At 34.7% G+C, this 18244-nt stretch overlaps 1 protein-coding gene across 1 annotated transcript in view; it reads right to left on the minus strand.

Moving 5' to 3' along the window:
• Positions 1-1070: 1070 nt before the first annotated feature.
• Positions 1071-18244, minus strand: part of LOC120081319 (conserved oligomeric Golgi complex subunit 3) — a 63429-nt gene continuing 46255 nt past the window's right edge. The window contains exons 15-25 of the mRNA XM_039036072.1: positions 17402-17621; positions 13075-13161; positions 10122-10238; positions 10014-10046; positions 9734-9820; positions 9594-9656; positions 5787-5903; positions 5282-5374; positions 3181-3306; positions 2742-2842; positions 1071-1488 (exon numbers count right to left, since the gene is read on the minus strand). Coding sequence (XP_038892000.1) covers positions 1368-1488; positions 2742-2842; positions 3181-3306; positions 5282-5374; positions 5787-5903; positions 9594-9656; positions 9734-9820; positions 10014-10046; positions 10122-10238; positions 13075-13161; positions 17402-17621 — 1165 coding nt within the window. The 3' untranslated portion in view covers positions 1071-1367. The remainder of the gene's footprint in view (positions 1489-2741; positions 2843-3180; positions 3307-5281; positions 5375-5786; positions 5904-9593; positions 9657-9733; positions 9821-10013; positions 10047-10121; positions 10239-13074; positions 13162-17401; positions 17622-18244) is intronic.

Genomic DNA, 18244 nt, shown 5'->3' on the forward strand with positions numbered 1-18244 from the left:
GAAGAGAGACCACCATTACCGTTGCAACAACATTAAAGCCAAAGGGAACAAGAAACTATAACATGTGGCTTGACATTTTCATTTCTTGTTTTTTCATTACATTTTTCTTGGTATCTTCATTATGTATCAAGTTGTAGAGATTGAAAAACTCTTTATTCTTAATATGAATGCAATTTCTTCCATATTCTATCCATTTACATCTCTTTTCATAAGCATGAACAACTAAATTCTTAATCGGTTGAGGAAGATAAACTAGCATATTCACTAAATTGTGTATAAGTAGGCATTCATCTTATTTAATACATACGTAGTCAGTTGCCAAAATCAAATCGAGGGATTGGTCTAAGTAGAAACAATCAATTGCTTTAGAGAGTGTGATTACGAAACTCGTTAAACCATAAAAGAAGTAACTTTAGAGATAAAGTTAACATGTTACAATCAAAACTCATCGCATGTATCCTAGAGATAGAACATTGTGACTAAAAACATTGAGAGGTAAAGTCCGTTACTTTATAAGTTTATAACATGAATGCATGACTTATGCACTACTTAAAAAATTGTTAGTGAATCTTTCTCAAATCCTATCTAGTTATTGATACTTTTTCCATTTTCAACACATACTGCAATATAATGATTGTAATTGTCATCACATTCGCCATCATTTGACACATCACCATTCACACTTATCATCAACCACTCCACTATACTTATAAGTGGTTCATTAATTAGAAAATAACATTTTCATCGTATAATTGAAAACCCACTGCATTAAGATCAATCGCTTCATCACACTTTAGTCATATGTCTTTGTGTTCAGCCTCAAACCTCAGTATTTAGACTTGCACTTTGGTCTAAACATTGTGCTTAAAGTAAACTATTCATCTCATTTGCAAAGCACGATATAAGGTTATCATTCACTGCACCATTCAAAAACACAACAAAACTCAAAAATCAATGGTAAATAATGAATTATTCCCGAGAAAATATAAAAGATTACGTTCCTAAATAGTAGTAGACCATTGGTTTAAGGACTAAGCATATAAATGATTTCAACAATGAGCAAACTGTACTGTGAAGGGTAAAAAATCAATTATTCTGGAGAAAATACTTGAAACAAAGTTATTTCTGTAAATATGATGAGAAAATGGCATTTTGACTTCCCAAGCAATGTTTCGAAAACGAAAAGGCAAGTAGTGCAAGTGTAAGTGAATCAGATATGTTCATCAAATGTAAGAGCATGAAGGCTAGACATAGAATTGCAAAACCCTGTTTGATCCCAAATAAAACTACACCTTCATACAAAAAAATAAACATTTGCGAAGATGAACTCTGCCGATGGATGCCGCTGTTCAAATTTGGCCAGGAATCTAGAGGAGATTATCAAGTTGAGTTTGCAAAACATGTATGGGAGTCATATTGATTGCTTCAGAAGAGTACTCTGCCTTTATCAAATTTTGTACTTGTAGATGAGCTTCCACAATGTTGACTCTGCAAGAATTCCGAGCAAAAGTCTTAGCTGATTGCTTAGTAAGGGAGAGAGAGATCAAGGGATGGAACTAATTCATGCACATCAAACATTAATTTTCGAAGTCCTATAATTACCGCAACAGGAGTAAAAAAACAAATCAAGAACAGGGCTGAGGATATTGTTGATATAAAATATATGGTGTTGAATCACCTATAATACTAACCTAACCTGTGAGTGTTTGGGCCAATTTACGCAAACCTCGACAAATCTCATAGGAAAACCTATCTGACTCTACAACATCTAGATATCAAAGAAACCCATAAAATATTAAATCCTAGGTAGGTGGCCTCAAAATGGATTGAAACCAAGATCTCTTAGCCCTTTATCAAGGTCATGCCCCCTCTTTATACTAAGTCATAGCTTGGATAGCACAAGCTATTCAACGATCACATAGTATGAATTAATATCTCATATTTGAGTTGAGTTTACTCATTAAACTTTGGTAGTAAATACTGTTTCTTATCTTAAAAAAAAAAAAAAAAAAAAAAAAAAAAAAAAAAACAAAAACAAAAACCAAACCTTTGCAACCTTTGCAATTCTGGTAGAATATATGATCATCCTATTATGTGGATTTAAACTTCAAGTTAAGAAACTTGTAGTTTATCTCAGGTGGTGTTCAAGGCAATCTGCCATCTAACCCAAACCTTAAGATCGATTCTCAAGGGATTTGTAACCTAAAGGTTCTTGATTCCAAGGGTTCTTATTTCAATATCCTATGGAGCTCATAACGTTACCCCATCCCATAGAAAACTGCAACTTTTACCTAGCTGCCTTAGTAGTCCATCTTTAGCTCTCAAATAACTGTGCGCACTGGGAGTGCCAAAAATAATATATTTATTTTTGGTCTCACTTTCTCTCTTTGAGAAGGATTAGATTTCTTAGATAGAAGAAAAAACCCATTACAAATAAGGAAAGGAGATAAAATTCTAGCAAATATAATACAATCAATACAAAAGTATCGATTAACACCAAAGGAATAACCAACATGACCTAACTTGGCTCTTCCAGAAGGTGGAATTTTGAAAAAGTGAAGTAAGAAAATTCATCTACGATTACGCTGATACAATATTCTAAAGGGTCATTGTCAGGTTTAATACATGGTTTCAAATTCAGACAAGCATTCAGAGCTCAACACGTGATATTTCTAATCAAGTCTGTCTGCTCTATGGTCACAAATTATAATTTCAAAATTTCACAAATTATATCAACTTACTTTATAGGATTGAAAAGAATCATCCTTGTGGTAGGGTTCTGCAGATAAAGTTTCATTTTTTCCATAACCATAGGCAACTGTTGCTGAATAGCAGTATTAACCTGTTTGAGAAGAAAAGAACACAATCAGAGAAGCTAAACGGCAATAAATATTTTTTCAAGTCATTCTAATTTTTCATAGCTATAGGGCACTATCAATTAAACGTCACAACAATATGGTCCTGGGACGGAAAAAATAGACAGGAACATATTATGTCATCTTAATTGCACGTGACCAATCCAAAAACTACACTAGTAATTTTCAGAGATTTGCATTCTGGCAGCACCTTAAAGACTGCACATAAAATTTAACAGAAGAGACCTATTGTATATAATTTTTCTAAGAGATTCTTCCTTTAATACTACTGATTCTTCCACATTCTTTAAGTTATACAACATACCTTTTGAATTAATTCGGCCACCTTATCTGGAGTGGCAAAAGCCTGGTCCCTTAATGGTTTCTCCAAGACCGGTTCTAACTTTTGGTTCTGATTGCCTGAAGATAATGTCACTTTGACAGCAGTCACCTAAAAAGAACAAGCTAACAGAATTAAAAGTCATAAATATAACTTTATGATCCGTAGGTAAATAAAACATAAAGAAGAAAAACTCATTACCGGAACTCTTTTATTATTCCTTTGTAATTTGATTGCACCAATTTTTGTTTTCTATCTCTTGTACTTTTTGGGCTGTTTTTTCATTATATCAAATGAAAATCTCTCATAAAAAAGTTACTTCACTGGAAATCTATGTTTCCTTTAAAAGAAAAAGAAATGAAAAAAGGGGGAAAAAAAACTCATTTGAGAGCTTTTGACCTTCAGAATTGGATTTTCAAGAAACCAAACCTCTTCATATATATATATATATATATAAAGGAAACCAAACCTCTTGGAAGTTAGAAAGAAAAGGAAAAAAAGGAGATAAACTCGTCAAACCCATGTCAACAGAAAATCATCTTGAGAAGTATTGGTAAAGTGAAAAATAACAAAGAACGGTGGAAAAACTTGCAATAATGGAACGGAAACCCAAGAACCAAAAGTACAATAAACTGCCAAAGCCATTTTTAACCCAAACACAGTAAAGACAACCAAACTCACTCAAAGGAGAAGACATTCTCTGTAAGCAAATGGAAAAACGACAACTTCTCTGCCAAATGCTCCAAAGAATTTTCAAACAGGAGACAACAAAGAAACAATTCCAAACCAAGAAAACCATGATTCCGACTGAGAAAACTAACCAGAAAGAAATAGAGAAAGGATCTATTTCATTCATGTAGCACTAAAGCAATTATCGCAAATATGAAAGTTAAAGTTGGTTTTGTTGCAAAGTTGCTGATATATTACATTTTCCTTTTTAGGCCTGTACTTGATATTTTAGTTTGATAGGCCTTGTTTTTTATAATATGGAAGATTTCTCATGATCTCACATGTTTTGCTCGTCTGATGTTGGAGCATCTCAAAGCCTCATCCTATCCACTCTTTACCATCATTTTGCAGGCTCCTTTATTCACGTTTATGTATCATTTAGGATGTTTACTTTTCTTCTATCGACGTTCTCTTCATTTTTTTCTTTTTCTTTTTCTTACGAGAATTATGTACTTTGAGCATTCATTCTTTCATGTCATCAATGAAAAGTTTTAAGGTACTGGTACTTGTGTTCGTGCTCTCCTTCTTTAGGGCAAACAAAATTCCCCAACCTTAAGGTGCTGGTACTCTCCCTTCTCCCTCCACAGGATTTCCCAAGATAAAAGCCTGAAACTGAAAAAACGTTCCCTCTCCTTATTTATAGACTCTCTCCATAACAAACTCAGTACAAACTCTCCCTCACTACATGGTCCCCACTCAGATAATTCCCAACCTCACTCAGCTATCACGCAAGTAACGAACTTGCCTCCCCTTCTTTACCATCTTCCCCCTCCTGTGATATTGATGTATAATTGGTGGCCTAACATATTTCTCAAAATTAATTACCACGTCTCTAACCTCCAACTGATTGGTTAAAATGTATCCTTACTATCAAATGGAAGATTCAAATAGTTGGGCAGAAGAAATAATTTCAGGATTTAGAAGGAAGATCAATGAGCATGAGAGAATGCTAGACATCTTCTAGTCTTCCAATAACAAAAAATTGTTATTCTCATCTTCTCATTAGAACTAATTGGACATCTTTTCTTTCCTAGAAGAAGACTATGAATGGGTAGGGCAAGTTCCCCCTCTATTTAACCATTTTTTATTCAGTACAAGTACAACTATTTCTTATCCCATCATCATCATCATCATCATTATTATTATTAATTTGAAGAAATTTCTTAACCCGTTACTATTCACAAACAAAGGAAAAAAAGAAGAAAAGAAAAAAGGCATCTATAATAGCACAAATCAATATCAATCAAACACGGTCAACTATCTTAAAGCTTCCCCCATTAGTATCCATAACCAAATCCAGAGGTCCAGCCTAAACCAGCAGTTAGGCGAGTTTCAGCATTTGGGAAAAAAGACAAACCTTGGTCACGAACGAGAGCATGGGATCCACAACCAGCTTAGTGACAGACATAATAAACTCTTCACAAGTCGCCTTTAAGTTCTTCTCTAGATCCTGCAGAGTAAATAAATAGAAAAAGTTCATTGCATGGGACATAAATGAAGCTAGCATTGTGCTAATATTTAATCACCAAAATATAACCATAGCTTAAACATTATTAATGCACCGTTGAAGAAAATTATATCAACCATGCCCTTTTTTTCCTCAATGCAATGGACATGGTAACTACAAGATTGCTAGTAAGAAAGGACATTGCTAGCAAATTGAATGTTAATAAGAAATATACATTTTGCTAAGCTCCACATGTGAGATTTTGATGTAGCCTAAAGAGATAAAAGAAGAGATATCTCCAAGAATTAAATCAAAGTCTTTATTATGAATCACAAAGTTGTCAATACAACCCCCGTGCTTCTTGCATCAGATTTGATGGCACGAAACAAGTCCCATTTGAAAAGAAATAGATTACCTTCTTGGCATCAATTTGACTCTCCAAAACTCGGGGGGATAACGTCCTTGCCAATGAAGTTGATTTAGTCCAGTCAAACAGAGAGGCTTGACCTCTAAGAATTCTTCTAAGATGCTCCTGGAAAATGATAGTCCATTAATGTTGTATCCAATCAACAATTTTAAGTCAGCTACAAAGTTATAACTAAAAAGAAACTAAGAAACCAATACTTACTAAACAGCGAATTCACACTATAATCAATAGAATAGCTAACTGCAGAAGTCTCGTGACTAGTGTTTTTGGTATGACTTCTGCATTTATTCAAGATCTCTACCGTGCACATTGGTTTGGTCTTCACCCTCTGGGTTTCTTTTTGTGATCTTGGTCCATCTCATTTGCAATCTATTGGTTTCTCCGACATACTCGAGGATTATCGTTTTCAGTTGCTACTAGTCTTTTGTTCAGAATTGGCTTTAAAGTTCTTGTGATCTTTAGCAGTGGAAAAAAGGTTTGTTTTTGGTTTGTTAGATTTAAATGATTTTAGTAATGTTAGGCCACCGATATTGTTTCAATAGCAACGAAAGGGTAAAAATGTAATTGAGGGGTAAAGGGGACCATGAGAGTTGTAAGGGAGGGAATGTAAATAAACAACAGAATTTGTGCGGGGACCATGAGAGTTTAGTTACTTCTCGAGAGTGAGAAGGGGACGTTTGCACTGCCTTCGGGCTTGCTTTCTTTCAATTGAATATCAAAGTAAGAGAAACCTCATAAATTGGTATCAGAGCTAGCGTAGCGAAATACTGAAGAATGTCTGGAAGCAATGGATCAGGTGATTGGAGCAATGAAAATAGAATTGATGTGATTGCCAAGAATCGAAGATACACTTGCATTGTTAGTGAAGAGTATTGAGAAATTGAGCGTTCAAGCACATAATCAGCAGAAAATGATTTCGAAAACTGTTTTGGAACGATTACTCGATTCTTCGAATTTGCAAGAACCGATTGACGGAGGGAATGAGAGAGTAGAACCGAAGAATTCCTCAAACGACGAATGAACAAAGCGGCAGGAAGGAAGATCGGAGTAAATTCAAGAAGGTAGAAATGCCGGTCTTCAATGGAGTGGATCCGGATTCGTGATTGTTTCGTGTGGATCGGTATTTTCAGATCCATAAGCTCACCGATTCTGAGAAATTAACAGTTATGTGGCATTAGATTGGTATAGATCCAAGGAGGAGCGTGTGTTCAAGAATTGGAACAACCTTAAGATGAGATTGTTGAAGTGATTTCGTTCATTGCAGAAAGGGATGGTGTGTGGCCAATTTTTGGCGATCAAACAAGAAACGACTATCGAAGCCTATCGAAATCTGTTCAATAAACTGGTCACACCGCTGCCACATTTATCAAAGGTAGTATTCGAGAATACGTTCATCAATGGGTTTGAACTGTGGATCAAAGCTAAAGTAGAGTGTTTAGGAACCAGTTGGTCAGGCTAGTATGATGCAGATAGCCCAATTCGTAGAGAACCGGGAGCTAACTCGAATCGAGGCTGGTATGAAGAGCCCAAAGACAGGTATGATCCCAACTCCTACTATTAAAAATGTTATGCCTAATTCTGGAAAAGAGATAATGAAATCGAACGAGGCAATGCCAATTCGAATGATCACGTAGCGAGGGAGTTCGCTGATCGACGAAAAGGCTGTTTGGCGCTAGGTTTCAGTCTCAAAAGGAACGAATGATATTCCCCAGGACATCGATGTAAGGAGAAAGGATCTATTTCATTCATGTAGCACTAAAGCTACTCAAACTTAGTTTTCAAAATGGGTGATGGAAAAGGTGAAAGGGATCTTACAGAAGAAGTTGTTGATTGATGTCAAAGCTCTTAACTTCGATCTTTTTTTTTTAGAAAAAGGCCCACTTTGCCGAATGGCAAAAGTGAGACACTGAGACAGACGGACGGACGACAATCCAATACCTTTGAGTATGAACTTGACAGATGGCAAGAGTGAGAGCTGAGAGAGAGATGAGCCAACGATGACTATGAGAATGAGAGAGACGGGCACCAGCTGCGAGTATTGAGAGTGAGAGGGGGGGCGGTGGCTACGGTAAGACAATGAAGGAGATTGACCTAATTATATATATATGTACTTCATTTTGTTATTTTTTAAATTAATGCAGTTCGGTTCGGTTTTAACTCGGTTTTTGGTTTTGAAACCAAACCGAACCACATAATTTGGTTTTAAAATTATACTAAACTGAATTGGACCGCAAAATTCGATTTCAGTGAATTTGGTTTTGTAAATGGTTCGGTTTTTATGGTTTCAATGGACAACCCTAGTAGAGACCGCCAATTATGGAGTCATTATGGGAACGGGAATTGCTGTGAAGGGAAAAGGTGTATGCAATGAGGTGGAATTAATGATAGGAGACATAAGAAAAATTGAGAGCTTTCTGCCATTGGAGCTCGAAAGGGTGGATGTTATCTTGGGGATGTAGTGGTTGTATAAGTTAGGCATTACTGACATAAATTGGCGCGTGCTTTCAATGAAGGTTATGCACGAGGGTAGACAAGTTGAATTGAAAGGGGATGTCTGAAGCGAATTGTGAAGTCTTGGGATGGAAGCGATCAAGGGTATTTGATTGAATATAGGGCGATAAGTGTAAAGTTGATTGAAGAACTTGTGGAAATTTCAAGCAGCATTGTAGCAGAATTGGATGAGCTGACTCAATGGGGTTCATCTATTGATAGTGTACTTGATGAATATAACAGTGTATCAACGGGGTTCATCAAGGGCGACTGTTGTATAAAGGAAGAATGGTGACAATGAAAACTTCTTCCTTGTTGCCAACTATGTTACATACTTATCATGACTCTATGCTTGAGGGCCACTCAGGATTCTTACGAACCTACAAGAGATTGATGGGGGAATTGTATTGGAAAGGAATGAAGTTGGATGTTAGACAATATGTTTAGGAATGTACTGTGTGCCAATGAAATAAAACATTGGCTACATCTCCTGCAGGGTTATTAATGCCTCTAGAGGTTCCTGAATGAGAATGGAATGACATCTCAATGGACTTTATTGAGGGCCTACCGAAAGCTCAAGGGTTTTAGGTGATTTTTGTCGTCGTTGATAGATTGAGTAAATATGCTCATTTCTTGGAATTGAAACATTTTTACAATGCTAAATCTGTAGTCAAGGTGTTTGTTAAGGAGATTATACACTTATATGGATTTCCCAAATCCAATGTGTCTGATCGAGATAAGGTGTTCATGAGCGGGGTTTGGAATGAAATGTTCAAAATGGCTGGAACAAGATTGCATAGGAGTATGGTGTATTATCCACAATCAGATGGACAAACAGAGGTGGGTATCAAAGTGTTGAAACGTATCTGAGATGTTTTCGTAATGAGAAGCCGAAGCAGTGGGTGGCATGGCATGGCTTCATTGGGTGAAGTATTGGTACAACAGTACTTTTCATGGGTCAATTGGTATAACTCCTTTCCAGGCATTGTATGGTCAAACACCTCCTCCCTTGCTCTTCTATGGGTGGCATGGCTTCTTGTATGGTATAGTTGTGTACAAATTTTCAAGACCACAAGAGATGGAAGTGTTAAGATATTCATATAATTAAATTTACTTAAACATTTAACTTGATTGGTGATTTAACCTAATGGGACTTTAGCCATACACACAAAAAGAGATTTCCTCGACTTGTGAAAAAAAAAAAATGCAGACAGAGAGTTTTCTGAAAACAAGGATGAACAATAAGTTTTTAATAAGGTGAAGAGTCATCAAACGTAGAGGAAAGATGGACTCCAAGTTACCAACCAGGACATGAGAGAAATCAAGTTCCTTGTGAGTTGCAGAAAATTCTACATCAAAACTCGCAATCTGAAAAGCAAAATAAAAGAGTGAAAAATCAAATAAGTCAGGTAGAAGAAGAGGATAGGACTAGAACTAGAAGGTACCTGCTCCCTTAGAATGAGGAAGTGCTTTATCAAGAAAAGTTGCCCATCCATAGGTGACGATCTTTTTGCAATAAGTTTACTTGCTTTCTGGAGAAGATAAAAGGAAGCACATTACAAAGAAGGCATAAAATTCGCTGGAGAACTTGGGGGAGACCAAAGAGTAGAAATCATGAACAACATCAGTGAAATCAGATCGTAACAAAAATGGATCAAATCTCTTCTATTATAAGATTTTGAATATCTAATTCGACCTTTGAAAAAATTTAATTGGCTGTCTTACTTGAATAGATGTAGAACAAACTTCCACAGCTTCCTGGAACATATCAGACAAACAGTAAATCAAACCTGCCAGGATACCGTAGGAAGTTGAGACTGATTACTTGAGTACCTGGGCTAAACCAGTGAATACAACTGGTTCTAGGCAACGATACAACTTTGAAAGGTATGATAAAGTTTTCTCTAGAGGTGGATACCAAGCCTTAGGTGCACCTTGATTCATGCCAACCTACAATAGAATAAACCCCAGTTTTTTATTATGATATAATCTGTCTGGTAAACTGAACTTTTTGATTGAAAAATAAATTAAAAGGGCAAAGAAACCAATTTAAGGAGTCTACCTAATCCCCTTATAGCATTACCAAGTTTTTTTCAATATCAATTTCATCGATTAAATGAAATGATACAATAGATATTTAATCCAAAAAGATTATGAGATACTTCTCAAACTAGAAGGGAGATAATTTAAACTATAATTGTTGGATAGAGCTAATTTTGTACACTAATAAAGAGCCATAAAAACAGATGAATCAAGGACTTATTGTGGAGAATTTTCATTGTCTTAGATAATCCCAGAGTTCCATTCTAAGAGAAAATGCCAGAGGCAAAAGGTTTAAGGATTTTTATAAACAGATCAATACTTGTCATTGATATAATAAAAAAAGTCTAATGCGCAAAAATACAAGATACCAAAAACAACAAAAAGTACCATGCAAATAATACATAAGTTAAACCGAAGAAATGAAAGCATTCCAATTCAAAACAAATGTCCTAAATGGAATAATTTGCCTCCAACTACAAATTTCCTTCCTAACCACCTCAGCAAAATCCATCTTAAGAGGCTCCCTAACTGCCTTCAAGAAGCATCCAAACGACCTTCCAACTCTTCCAAATCCAGTAAATTTATTTGACCAAAAATCTCTTTTTTCTTCAGACAATTATCTCCAAAAAAAACCCCTATTCCAAGACTAGATCGGTCCTTTTAAAAATGTCAGCTTTACCATAAAACAATACCCTTCCCATTCACCTGAGAAGAGGTGCTCCACCACGAAGAGGAGCTACACTCAAACTTTGGGTTTACAGAAACCACTTTGTTCCTCACAAAATAGCCTCACGGTTTGATAAGCATAGCTCGGTAGTTAGCACGTCCTCCATCCCTTGGGGTTGGAGATTCAAATCCTCAGACCACAGTTCAGCAGAAAAATGTTAAATCATCAATCAACTGAAAAAACTTAAGCTAATAGTTTGTGGTAGATATAATTATATCAGTACTTCAACAATTCTTCTTACTTGTAGGCTTAATAGATACTTTAACATTTTGATACTGTGGTAAATTTAATTACATAAATACTTCTAACACTAGAAAAAATGTTGAACTGAGATTTATAAGATTAATACCAAGGCCGTTGAAGTTTTGGTTGTCTGAAGTCATCCATTCTAATGTTATCCTTTTTGTGGTCAGGATATGAAAGAGATGAAAAATTATTGGGTTATGAACTTGTCAAAAAGTTCTGCTATTTTGTTCACTTCTTTGTTGAAGTCAATAGGGAGCTCAAATGTTGGAAGCGGCTTATGTATTTGCTGTTGATGTTTAGTTGGAAGAGGCTTTGTTGTTTCTACATGCTGGATTCTCGCTTCGTTCATGCTGGCTCCTCTTGCATATCTTGGTCCAAAGTCCATAAAAGATCAATTATTGTTTTTTTTCTTACTTTTGCTGTTAAACTTTCATGTTCTCTGGTTCTGTGTTGGCTTTCGAGAAATGTTCTCAGCTTTATCTCCAGCTTGGTGGTTCTGTTGATTCTTCAGAATTTATTTGTTGTTGTGTTGCAGTTGGTGATGCTTCTCTGGTTCGAGCCTGGTTTTCAATTTTTGTTTTGATGAAGTTTCTAGCAGTTTTATTCTTTTGTCTGATGTAAACGTTAGCTAGCATAAAGAATCGTAATTCTTGTTACTTTTAGCTCTTCTGTTCCTCGTTTTTTTCTTCTCTCCAATTCAAGAATTCTCTGATTCCAGAAGGTTGATGTTACACTTAATAATAGGTAGTAAGTCCACCACCTTACCCATCTACAAGACTTTGTTTCTTTCTTTTTCAATTGTCTGGACATCATTTCCATCACAGTGCCAAGGATTTCTTTTTCTTTTTCTTTTTCTTTTTTTTTTTTTTTTTTTTGTGTGTGTGTGTGTGTAAAGCTATGAAACTTTTTATTGAAAAATGAAAAAGTTTAATGCTCCAAATACAAGGAAACAAAAAAAGGAAAAGGAGAAAATACCTTGGGGAAATGAGAGCAACAAGTACAACGCAAAAAATAAAGAATAGAGTCCAAGACTTCAAAAACTAATTAATATTCCATGAGGCAAAGATCCTTCCAACCGAAGAGACTTCCAGCAAAGGGCAAAACTTGTAACTTAACAGTTTAAGAATTATGACTGCAGATGAAGCATTCAAGACAAGAAAATCTTTTCGAGCTGAAGCATAAAAAACGGCCAAAGCCCATAAAAGGCGAGCTTTTCAAATACCAATCAGGTCTGAGGGAAAAATGTAACCACAACTCTTCATTTGCTAATTCCTTTGAATCTCCAGAAAGAATATCCCCCCTTTGGGAAATTCCAAGGCAGACAGCTAATTCACAACCCATTAAGATAACCTGCCTCCAGATTTTCCAATGTATCAAAAAGGCCCGGCTAAATTCTTTAGGACTCCAAAAAGATTAGATGAGAAAACCAGCCACTTCCTCCTTTGACTCTTGAACTAAAACAAAGGATGTCTAAAAATCATATTAACTATTGACTCATATGAATATATATAACAGTACCCATATCAAGTACATAAAACTTAAAAGATATAAGAATATCATATATCGTTCTTTTTAGTATGCATCATCTCGTTAAATTTTTTTTAAATAATGAAAAATGATAAAGCATAAATTAGAATTTATGATGTCTTGATTGCGTAGGTATTAAAGCCAGCAGAGAACAGAGTCATCTGAAAATAGCATAAACTCCAACGAGCATTCAACAGGAGTGTACAAGAAAAAGGAGTTCAAAATTAGGGTAAGAAGATTTACAGAACTATTTTCAGTCATTTCCACTGCAGTTTTCTCAAGCTTTTCTGGATACTCCAAGTCTTCATCGGAAGGAAAATAATTTGCAATCTACAAAAGAAAGTAATGAAAAATTATTTTCCATTTTTAAACTTCAAAAATATCGCTGGTGCTGTAGTGTATATTAATAAAAATAATTACAAATAAATAAATTACAAAAGGAAAAGAAACCTACCCCCAATAAAAGTTAAAACTGTATTAGAAGAAAATCCTTAATACTATAGCATGTTAAACCAGTGTATTACTTGGACCACTACTGATGCTGCATTAGAGGTGGAGTCGTAGCAGCGTTATGCTCTAGTTTTGTGTTTATTTGATCTTTTTTATGAATAAGAAACAAACATTTTCTTTGAATAAATGACAAGAAACTAATGCTCAATGCAGAGAAGCTTCAAAACAGAGAGAAATAAAGAATGCAATATAGAAAAAATACATAAGAAGTATGCACCCTAAAGTGAATAAATAAAAACTAAGATAACGAGCCCCCATAAGAAATTATGATAGCAACTGGAGCAGAGCAGCCAAGGCAGCCAAGAGAGAACAAGACTACAGAATTATCTGAGAATAGAAGTCCACTTCAAAACTCCAAGAGACAAAAAAGATCCCAACAGACAAACTTCATAAATGTTGCGAAAAGAACTGCTAAGAGGAGGACTTTCAACAAAGGTCTGAACTTTGGGGTGTGTGCTATCATTAGGAATCTTTGAAGAGAAAGGAACAACCGAGTGTTTAGAGTTGGACAAGGAGCCTAGCGACATTTGGACCCTTATTAGATTCCATGTTTTTCTTTGGGTTTCGACTTCGATAAATATCTAAAAAAAAAATAAAGCTTAAGGATGCTCTAAAAAACCAATCCAACAATGATAAATGTCTTGAATTGAGAATCCTTCTGCTAAAGGATGCTCTAAAAAAAACAATCTAACAACGATAAATGTCTTGAATTGAGAATCATTTTTCCTTTTAAATGAAAACAAGCCTCTTCATTGAATTAATGAAATGAGTCCATTGCTCAAAGTAGATTCAAGTCATGAATTTACTTTTAATAGATAGGAATTAAAGTACTTCATCGAATGAAAATTTATTCTATGCGGCCTTGGTTCAAATGGAGAATGGCTAAAATTGGTAAGTTACATTTGAAATTTGAGAAATGGTTTCATGAAAAGCATAGTAAAGCAGATTTCTCGGAGGATAAATTAAAATCATGAACCTTAAAATGTTGAATTGCAGCTCATACTACATAGAAGTGAAAAGGAACTTGTGTGTGGAAGGAACTTGTGTGTGGCTTTCTTTCAGCTAAAATTAAAAATTTAATATAGAAGGTAAAATAGTTTTCTCAGTTTTGGGGACATTACTTCAGTCGCTCAATCTCCTCCACACCGATTTAAAAAGGAAATTAACTTTAGTGTCAATTTAAATTCTTTGGATTTATTCCAAACTAAAATGGTGCGTTCAACCATGATTGAACCAAGACTTCACTGCCCTCTGAGTCATGAACGTCTGACCTCTCCATCTAGTAAACCTCTGGTTCATCCCACATTTTCGTCCTATCAGACCTAGCACAATTTTTTTTTGTCTATTCATTGCACTTGTCACACAATTGCTCCAGACCTTCGAATAGTTTAAGATCTACTTGGCTCAAGTTGTAGTTGGGTTCAATTCACAGTCTTGTTTGGCAATATCCAATTCAATTCAATACCTAGTCCAATTTGGGTTTGCTATTCAGTTCGAGCCAATATTAATTTGAATCAAAATCTACTTCACTACAATCCTCAATGGTTTCAAAATCTCATTTAGTTGGCTTAGGGCCTGTTTGGTTCGCAATCCAGATTATGTTTTATGTTTTCAGATTCACTTGATTCAATGAATATGTGTTTAGCAGACAACCTAAATTCTGTTTCTGAAAACTATTTTCAGATTCTGTGATCCAAATAGTGTAAATTTTGAAAACAACATTTTTATGTTTTCGTTATACCCAAAATTTGAATTTTAAAATTTAAAATGCAGAATTATATTAAATAAAGTTAAAAACATTTAGAAATATAGTATATGTCATGTTATAAACTCAATTCAACTTTTAAAAAATTAAAATATTTATTATGTAATATATTACAAATTATGTTAAATTCCAAATTGGGTCCCTATGGTTTGGATAAAGTTAAAAATTAATTCACATGGTTTTAAAATTTAGATTTTAGTTCTTATGGTTTGATATAACTTCATACATAGTCTCTATGATTTGTTAAATCCTTTTAAATAATCCCTACCATAGGGACTATTTATGAAGCTTTTATCAAACCATTGGCGGTAAATTCTAATTAATCATAAGACCTAAATTTTAAGTTCTTCCAAACTGTAGGGACAAAAATTTCAATTTATCCTATAAATTTTATATTATTACAAAATAATAATTTACAATTTTTTTAAGAACAAAACATGTTCATAAATAAATTAATAATAGTTTATTATCAACTAATATTTAGTGGGTAATTACAACTAGTTTGCAATTGTTTAAATTAAAATATAGTTTTCTGAATTTTGCTACCAAACACATCTGAAAACATGAAATACAATTCTATTTTTATTTAATTCTTTGTTTTCAAATTTATGTTTTCAAATTGTCTACCAAACAGGCCCTTATATATCCAGTCAGCTCGATTCAACATCTCACAGGTGGGTCAAACATTACTATTTTCTTTACTCAATCATTACTACCATGTCAAAGGAAACATTCATCCAATTTTAAAATTTGCTACCAACCAATAACTTCTGTATTTCCTTGGCACAAACAGGTAATTATCCTCATGCCTTCTCTAGTCATAATTCTTCTCCCTGGATTATCTATTATAGACCTCTAATCGTATCACTAATTCTTATTTCTTTGACTCATATTCTCTTTCATATTGCAATGAAAAATAGAATTGCACGATAGTTGTTCATCTATTTTAAGCTGAAATTCATAAGCAATTTATTTCTCCTTAATTCAAAATATAGGTTATGGGTGCATGGTCCAAGTAATACAAGAGTCCACATGGAGAGGAGATGTATTAAGAGTAAGAACTGTCAGTCAATTAGTTTTAGTTTTATTTTTCTTTCTTTTCAATGTCAAGTTCCTTGTGAAATATCTTTCAGAAGCCTCCCCACTTGATAAACAATTGGAGAAAGCACTATGGAAGTCGAACAGTCCTCGTCTTGTGAATATCACAGTGTGGATTATGTTATTTGGGGAATTGAATTGCTCTGATGTGATGCAAAAGAAGCTGTCTTCTCATTGTCTTTCCCCACAAATATGCCCCCTTTGTATGGCTGCTTAAGAGGACTTGCAATATCTGTTTTTTGACTGCTGTTATGCGAGCAATTGTTGGATAAGACTATTCTCGATTTTTGAATTAAATTGGGTGTTTGGAAACAATTTTCGTTCTAATGTAATGCAGATTCTGCTGGGCACCACTATGAGGAAGAAGGCTAAATTACTTTAGACCAATGCTGTGAAGTTGTTGCTCGCGGATCTTTGGTTTGAGAGAAATCAACGTGTCTTCCATGACAAGAGATTGGCCTGGTTCGATCGGTTTGAGACAGCCCAACTGAATGCATCTTCTTGGTGCTCACTTTCTAAACTTTTTGCTGAATACTCAATTCAAGAGTTAAGCCTGAATTGGAGGGCATTCATTTTTCCAGATTATTAGAGTCTCTTCAGAGTACTACTATTCATGTTGATTGCACGGTGTAATGATCATTATTATTGGAATAGTTTATTATGCTTCGTTTGTAACCATTGCTCGGGTTGTAATATGCTTTTGTTGGTTTTCAGCTTGTCTATGTTATTCTTTTTCTATTTATTTTGAAAATGATGATGGTGCTATGGGAGTGTCAACCTAGTTGAGATGCTCAAGTGCACCTCCTAATCTTTTTGTCAAATCTTGAAAGTTGTTAATCTTGTACTATGAGCTGTCTCATTTCATTACCTTAATGCCTTAATGAAGAGACTGTTTTCTTTTAAAAAAAAAAAAACATATTGGAGAATGAATCTAAACCTCTCTAACCTTTTGGTCAAGGGTGTAATGTCTTTATTAGTTGAATTATGTTCATGTTGACCACTTAGAGTCACATTATTGATAATAAGGGATGATCAGGATCATTTAAAAATATTTAGTTTAGTAAGAGATTAAAATAATATATTCTGAAGTCTTAGGACAAAAATAAAAGATCAAATAACATTCCTACAATAAGTTATATAGCCATTGGAGAGTATAACAGACCAAAGGACAAGTGCAAATACTAGAATTAAAATTACCTCATCACGGATGTGTGTTCGAGCACGAAATGTTAGTCGTTCATGAACGTCAGCAAGAATCCTTTGAAGTGTGGGACGTAATCCAACTAACGACTCCCCCTGTTGAATGAGTTGTTCTCCCAAAACTTCAACTTTAAGAATATCGACTAGTTCACACAGAAAGTCCAAACTTGTTTCATGAACAAGTCTAGGACGCAATGTATCATACAGGTAAGTAGACCTGCACAAACAGTTCTAAACATTTAATATGTTTGTGCAACATAGGAAAAGGTAAGCCACATCCAAATTATGCAAAAAGCTAAAAAGAAATGAGTTTTTCTTTTTAAAGGAGACAAAAACTTTTCATTGATATAATGAAAAGAGTCTAATGCTCTCAGATCACATAGAGACACAATAATGTAAAAAGACGAGATAAGACCATCTTAGAAAGAAGTTGATAATAGGAAATCAAAGAATAAGGATTATAGCTATTTGGAAACAAGTTTCCGAGAGTATTAAAAACAAAGAAAATCTGAAAAAATATTTCAAATCAAGGAAACAAGTTTCAATGTGGTATCCTAAGAGGCCTTGAGGCCACTATTATGCTGTTTGGTGATTCCATTGGGGTTCTTGAGTCTTCAAAGTCTTCAAGTGTTAAATATTAAAAAATTGTTTTATTGCAGCCTATCCTCTGCTCGATACTCGAAAAAAAGAAAGAATCACTTCCTTCTTTTCTTCCAACCTCTCAGTCAAATACATTGAACCCAGATATTGTTGAAGACATTGTCTCAAGTTTTTTGGTCTCTTTCGATAAGCAAGCACCCTTTCCAAATATTTCAACACTTGATCCTTCTCGACCTCTTC

Source organism: Benincasa hispida, chromosome 7, assembly GCF_009727055.1.
Source record: "Benincasa hispida cultivar B227 chromosome 7, ASM972705v1, whole genome shotgun sequence".
Taxonomy (NCBI): Eukaryota; Viridiplantae; Streptophyta; class Magnoliopsida; order Cucurbitales; family Cucurbitaceae; genus Benincasa; species Benincasa hispida.